Below are 6,911 nucleotides of genomic sequence, written 5' to 3' on the forward strand. Positions count from 1 at the left end.
TAATAATAATAATAATAATAATAATAATAATAATAATAATAATAATAATAATAAGAGCATTCTGGTCATTCCACAACGTTTAAAGAAGGAAGCGTTGTTTTGGGGGCCCTTAGAAAAAAGAGTGTAACGTTCCGAAACAATTGTTCAATTCTGTTTCTTTATATTATTTATAAAACTTTATAAGGCAGGCAACTTAACATGCAAACCATGAAATATGCAAACAGGTGTTTCTGATTTGTGTTTATATTATATATAATATTTCGAAACGTGCAGTTGTATTGCCTTTGGTCTGTTGTTAGTTGTTAATCGGCGTATTATTTTCTATCTGCTGCGTCCTCAAAGGATTAAAGACAAAGTATGTGGCATTAATACTTCAAGTTAACATTAAACGGAGAAAGGTGTAAGTGCCTGAACAGACAGACACACAGACAGACAGTCAAACAGACAGACAGACAGGCATACATATGGGCTGATAGACATACACATGGCTAGATAAGGGGACATACATACGTGCATGCATACAACCAGACAGACAAACTTACAGACACAGACAAACAAACAGACACATGGATATGTCGACACACATATAGATAGACCGACAGATACACAAGCAGATGAACAAATAGAAAGGTAGATAGTTTTAGTAAGTTTTTACGGCTCCTGCAACGCAATAAGGTCATATAAGTGCCGAAGATTAGAGGTGTTACAAGAGAGTAACAAACATAAAAAGAAGGAGGAGAGATAAGGGCGATAGATGTTTGATACAAAAGAAGAAGGACAACACACCAGAACACCCGCCAACCACCCACAAAGATAGACAGACAAAAAGATAGACAGACACATATTTAGATAAATGGTTTCCATATGGGAGGCCATATAAAACAATAAAACGACAGATAAACACATTACTGTTTGCTAAAATGCCGCCTGAGAGACAAACAGACTGGATTAATAGTATGAATAGACAGACACATGGATAGACAGATAGACAGACAGACACACACACACAGTTACTATAAATATACACAAATATACACAAATATGGAGAGGCATACAGATATTTCGTAATATTATTAGGACAGACATAAAACGACATACTCGGTGCACTTTGCGTGCTGTCTTCCAAGAGACAGACAAACAGACACATAGACAGACAGGCACACACGCACAGAGAGAGAGAGAGAGAGAGAGAGAGAGAGAGAGAGAGAGAGGGAGAGAGAGAGAGACAGAGAGAGAGAGAGAAACAGAGAGACAGAGAGACAGAGAAAGAGTGAGAGAGAGAGAGAGAGAGAGAGAGAGAGAGAGAGAGAGAGAAACAGAGAGACAGAGAGACAGAGAGACAGAGAGACAGAGAGACAGAGAAAGAGTGAGAGAGAGAGAAAGAGGATTACTATAGGAGCTGTGCGCTGCATAATGTTCTTTATATTATTGTACAGCGCATTGAGCACTTCTTTGTGGAAATGCGCTACATAAATGCAATTTGTTATTATTATTATTATTATTATTATTATTATTATTATTATTATTACAGACAGACTGACAGACAAGACAGACTGACAGACAAGACAGACAAAACGACGAGTAGACACAGTACGCTTTGCTCCTCGCTGCCTCCCGCCGGCGTCGTCCCGGAGAGAGCCCTCAGTGGCGGAAAACATCTGGGATGTGTCGTCATCAGAGACGTGACCGGCTTCCTGCTGACCTTGACCCCTCCCCAGTCTACGCCCTTGATCAAATAGAGACATGTCTGGCTGAGAATCTGGCGGGTAAATCCAGTGCCTGGGAGGAGATACAATGGACCACATAAGATGGAAGTTTGTTTTAGTTCTTTTTAGTAAGAGCTGACATACATACAGATAGACAGACAGACAGATAGACAGACAGCGAGACAGACAGACAGACAGACAGACAGACAGACAGACAGACAGACAGACAGACAGACAGAGAAATAAAAAAACAACTCTACTCACTGTTCGCTGAACCCCGAAAAACAGATAGGCAGTCAGAGACGATTAGCGTTAATTTAGTTCGTTTCAGTAAAAGTTTCACGGCAGTAGCAAATCGAATAGGTTCTCAATATTTGCTGAAGATTAGAGGTTTTATATCTTATTGGAGAGTGGCAAAAGAAAGTGAGATAAGCATGCCTGGTGCTGAATATCAGAGGTGCTACTAAAGAGTACTCAAAAAGTAGAGTTAAGGTTGATAGATGTTTGATAGCAAAGAAAGAGCAGTTTTGAAGCTAAGGAGAAGTGACAATAGAAAGTCTGAAGAAGATAACGGGCTTGAGTTTTGAGGTTCATTAAAACGATTCACATTGAAATCATAATGTACGTTAAGCGAGGGAAAAAGAAATACGACCAATTCAGAGGAACAGGAGACGGAAAGAAATGATGTAGGGCCTACCAATGGCGCTCTTCATTGAGGACATATAACCATATCCGTACGCGCTGGGGTCATTTTGTACCCCCGGGGTTGTATTCTTCACATCTTAGAATACTTCTTGTGCGAAGATCTCTTTTTCAGTATTTCTAAAAAAAAAAAAAAATCATTTTGACAGACTGCTATGCAAAGCGTACGGATCGGATTAACGAGTAAATTTCCTCGTTGGGAAGTGGTAGCAAAGAGTTCCCCACGTCGTACGGATACAAAAGTAAAACACAACATACGGATAGGGTTAAAGGCTTTGCTCAAAGTGCGCAGATGCTCCTGAGATTTTTAAACTATAAGATTGACGATCTAAGTATCAGGAAAGGTGTATTGGAGCTATATGAGAGCAATGTTGGTGGCGGGGTTGTGACAAGGAGTTAGCAGTCGGTTTGTATTTCGTATTTCATTCATTCATTCATTCATTCATTCATTCATTCATTCATTCATTCATTCATTCATTTATTCATTCATTCATTCATTTATTCATTCATTCATTCATTGGGGGGGTGGCAGGGTGAAGGGCAGATTTTAGGGAGAGAGCAATGATAAGGAGAAGAGATATCAGGGATACATCAAACATACAGGGATACACATACACAATTAATGACAATAATGACAACGTTTTAGAATGTTGTTGAGCTTTAAAAAAATATATGAACGCAGAACAGTATAAGAAGGACTGACAAAGATAAAACTGGACCCCCCAAAAAGATGGGGGGGGGGGGGGATAAAAATACCTAGGCCAAGAACATACAGTTAACAGACAAGTCATTGTTTCACCAAGAAATTGGACCTTACCTGCCCATACCGATATCTGGAACGAACAGGTCCTTTCTTGATGGAAATTTGTACTTCCCCTGATCCTTTGCAATTTTGTTGAGACAGCAGCCAACAGTCTGTGGGAGAGGGTGAAATGAAAGGATTATATGAATTTGATTTCACGAACATCCTCTTCGAGATTGACCAGGTGCAAATGAGGTTATGTAACATCCAGGGTATTCGAGGAAGCGATTTTGTTTGAGGTAAAATTAGAGAAGCTGATCGAAACAATAAAAGTCAGTTAACGCTGGGAAAAAGGCAGAATGGGAAACAAAGAAAAGAAAAGAAACAGGACCTACCATAGATGCGCCTTCCAATTACCTGCCTGTACTAAGCGAGAAAAGAGATCTGAGACTACGATGGGGTGATTTTATGGTGAGTTCATGCAATGATGGCCACAACAAGTTGATAAAAGTTACAGCAATTTCCCACCAAGTGTGAATGGATTGTTTAGAGTTACTCTTATGTTTTGTTTTTCTTTATAAATGTATGTATTTTACATACACATAGACACAGTTTAAACGATTTTGGAGGTGTCCTCCGACCTTGCAATCTGCCTTAACTCTTCAAAATCACCAAATCGCTTACCTTGGACACTTTGTTGAAAAAGCCTCTGGACTCAGAACACACCCGGCGCCGCTTGGCACTCCATGTCGACTTGTTGTCGTTGTTCGTTTTACACTTGGGTCTCAGCGGAGTCGGACATGCTCTGGAGCGACCAGTCGAGAGGGAGGACGACTGCGACTTTGACTTAGACTCGGTCACTGATGTCTGAGATTTAGCTTTAGTGGTTGCGACGTCTTGTTCTGGCTTTTTGCTCTTCTTTCCGGTTACTTTCGATTTGCTTGTCTCACGAGATGGCGTGGGACTGCTCTTATTGGAGGTTTGGGATTTACTGCTGTCGGGGGACACGGATGCCTTTGTGTCAGCCCCACCTTTTTGTTTCTTTTTGCCTTTCTTTTTCTTCTTTCCTTGCGAGGTATTGGAGTCAGTGCCTTGAGGGCACGGCTGCTTCTCGTCTGCGCCGTTAGCCGTATTCTTCAGCTGTTTTAGACTGATAGCGGACGAGCTTGAGTCGATGGCAAGGTCCGGAGAATCATCGAAAATTGGGGTTCGTGGGGGACTCTGTGAAATCTCTACACCCCCACTGCCTCTGGCCTGCTTTCTTTTCTTCATCTTGACCCTAAAAGCTTTCGGTTGAGGACGCACGTCTTCCTGTTTAGTCTTTTCTTCTGAGACGTCTTGCAGACTCATGTCGTTGGCAAGTGACGGCGAAGGCGAGGCGTCGGAAGCTGCCAATGACACACTACTGGACGCTGCAGGTGTCGCACATCTGGAACCATTCGATTTGCTCCTACGCCTTTTGGCTAACTTTTCATCAGATGACGACTGTCCGTAATACGGTGACTTTTTGGACTTTTTCTTCTTCTTGGGCCTCCCGGGGGAAGACAACATAGAGTCCGAGCTTTGAGCGCCGCCTGGGATTGGTGAGAGGGGCTGTTGAGAAGCTTTTATAGGGTTTTCATTCTGCCGTTTCCCTTCCTGTCTTGAGGGTAGTCTTGAGTCTAAAGACGGAGACGAAGACGCACTTTTGCTTTCTACTGCTGCTTTTTTATTAGGAGGCGAAGGCAGAATTCCTTTGGCTTTCTCATCTGCAGCCTCCCCATCCTCCTCTTCATCCTCGTTATCTTTCTTCTTGTTTTTTGTCTTTCCCCGTGGCTCAATCTCTCCCACTTCAGCCCCTTCCGCTCCTATTATCTCAACGATCCTAGAGGCCTTTTTCTGTTGCTGAGAGGCAATTTCTTTAGGGCTTTGTCTCTCAGTAGGAGTTGCCTTCAGGGGACTTAGTGACTTCGAAACGTGCGGATTCTGCACACCTTCTAAGAGTGAGTCAACAATGACACCTACATTTGAGATTTGTGAGCTGTTCTTGGAAGGGAAATCTTTGCTTTCCGTCACGGCGGGAACCTTGGTAGTCGACAGTAAGTCCTCGTTAGTGAGGTCTTTTCGCTCCTTTTGTTTAGGAGAAATTCCAGGAGACACGACATGTGTTGATTTCTTTGCAACAACGTCATTTTCGGGTCCAATGACAGTTTGTTCCTTTATCCTAGTGTTGTCGCTGAGATTCGGACCTTGAGGTGGGGGTTCTGAACGGGTTCTAGTTGTGTACAGTTTTCCGGTGGCCTCTGTGTATGGAGCAAAGGAGGTTTGTGGGGACTGGTCGGCATCGCTTAGACTGACATCACTGTCACCTTCTTGAGCTCGTTTCGTGCTTTGATTGAAAAGGCGCTTCTTTCGTTTTGACTTGACCTTCACGGAGCGTGATTCTCTTTTGGTTTCTTGTTTCGAAACAGAGTTTTCTGGAGACAAGTCGGTTGTCAAATCAATGTGTTCATGATCCTTCGATGTCGGAGAGACTTTCTGCCCATCGCCCTCTGAGCCATTCTCTGCAGGTGGCTTAGAAGGCTCTCGGATAGGTTTGCAGAGTTTCTCGTCGTGCCCGTCTGCTGACTGCTTGCGAGCAGTATCTCTTTCCTTAACTCTCTCAAAGATCGTTTTGTTATCAGCTTGGTCTTGCTGAAATTCCTCCCCTACGAAGATAGCCAAATCCACCTTAGCCCCAGTGTTGCCAAACTCATCACATAGCGTCGACTTTGATCGCCGTTGCAAGTACCTCTCTACACTTTCCACCACTTCATTGTGGGGCGTGTCGTTGGAAGACCTATGGCGCCTTAATTTGCCAGAGGACCGAGATCTGTTTTGAGTTTTTCGTCTACGTTTTTTATCTGGTTCAGCACCGTTCCACGGAGCCCGCTTATTATCTTTTCTATCTTCACTTAGCTGTGGGCTGGTTTCAAGGCCACTTTTAGAGGTGGATCTACGGCCATGTTTTCTCACCGTATCTTGCGTTCGGTCGATCTCCACCACTGTGTCCGCCATAGCGACAAGGGTGGGCGAACTTTACATAGTCTAATCAGCCATGTACAACAAACCTGTTCAAAACATACATAGACACAGAAAAAGGATCCCCCGCCAATCGTCGCACGAAGAGCTTTTTGCCTTTAGGCTAGGCACCATCGGCCATTGCGGCTCTCAAAACACTTGGGAGATCGTGACGTCACCGAGAAAGTGGCAACGCGCAATTTTGGTGTCGAGGGTTCTACGTTGAGTTTCGTGTGAAACCGACGCGCACTAAAACACACGTCAAAGTCAAAGTGTATAGGCTACAGTCGGTGTCGCAACCGATCCACTTAAGTTCGTCTGGGTACCTTTGAGTAATTTTACACCGGACACAACCCCCCCCCCCTCCAACTAGATCTAGTTTTTGTTGAGTTCTTCCTATTAAAAATCACGAAAAGCAAGAAGATTGTAAATCTCTACCATAGCAGTAAACTGAATTTTCGATGATGATAAAGGTGCATCTCTGGAAAGTGCTTTCTCAAAATTTGGACATAACTGGATTGCAAGCGACAACGACTGCACTCTCGTGCGGCAGTGCCCTGCTTTTATTTGTTTGTAATCCGCTTACTTATTGTTTTGCACTATTATTTAAGACAATTTGTGTTAAGATGATGGTATTGAAAACCGCCAAGAGCTGTATTGCACGGAAGTTGGCGGTATAGAAATGATCTGTATTGTTATTATTACTTTTATTATTATTATTA

General features: G+C 43.0%; 1 protein-coding gene across 1 annotated transcript in view; it reads right to left on the minus strand.

The window, feature by feature from the left end:
* LOC101861464 overlaps positions 1-6,377 on the minus strand; it is a gene marked incomplete in the record, with an annotated part of 29,065 nt that extends 22,688 nt beyond the window's left edge. The window contains 3 exon segments of the mRNA XM_005107270.3: positions 1,595-1,779; positions 3,226-3,323; positions 3,835-6,377. Coding sequence (XP_005107327.2) covers positions 1,595-1,779; positions 3,226-3,323; positions 3,835-6,186 — 2,635 coding nt within the window.
* Positions 6,378-6,911: the final 534 nt, after the last annotated feature.

The sequence above is a fragment of the Aplysia californica genome, unplaced genomic scaffold (assembly GCF_000002075.1).
Source record: "Aplysia californica isolate F4 #8 unplaced genomic scaffold, AplCal3.0 scaffold00589, whole genome shotgun sequence".
In the NCBI taxonomy this organism is placed as follows: domain Eukaryota; kingdom Metazoa; phylum Mollusca; class Gastropoda; order Aplysiida; family Aplysiidae; genus Aplysia; species Aplysia californica.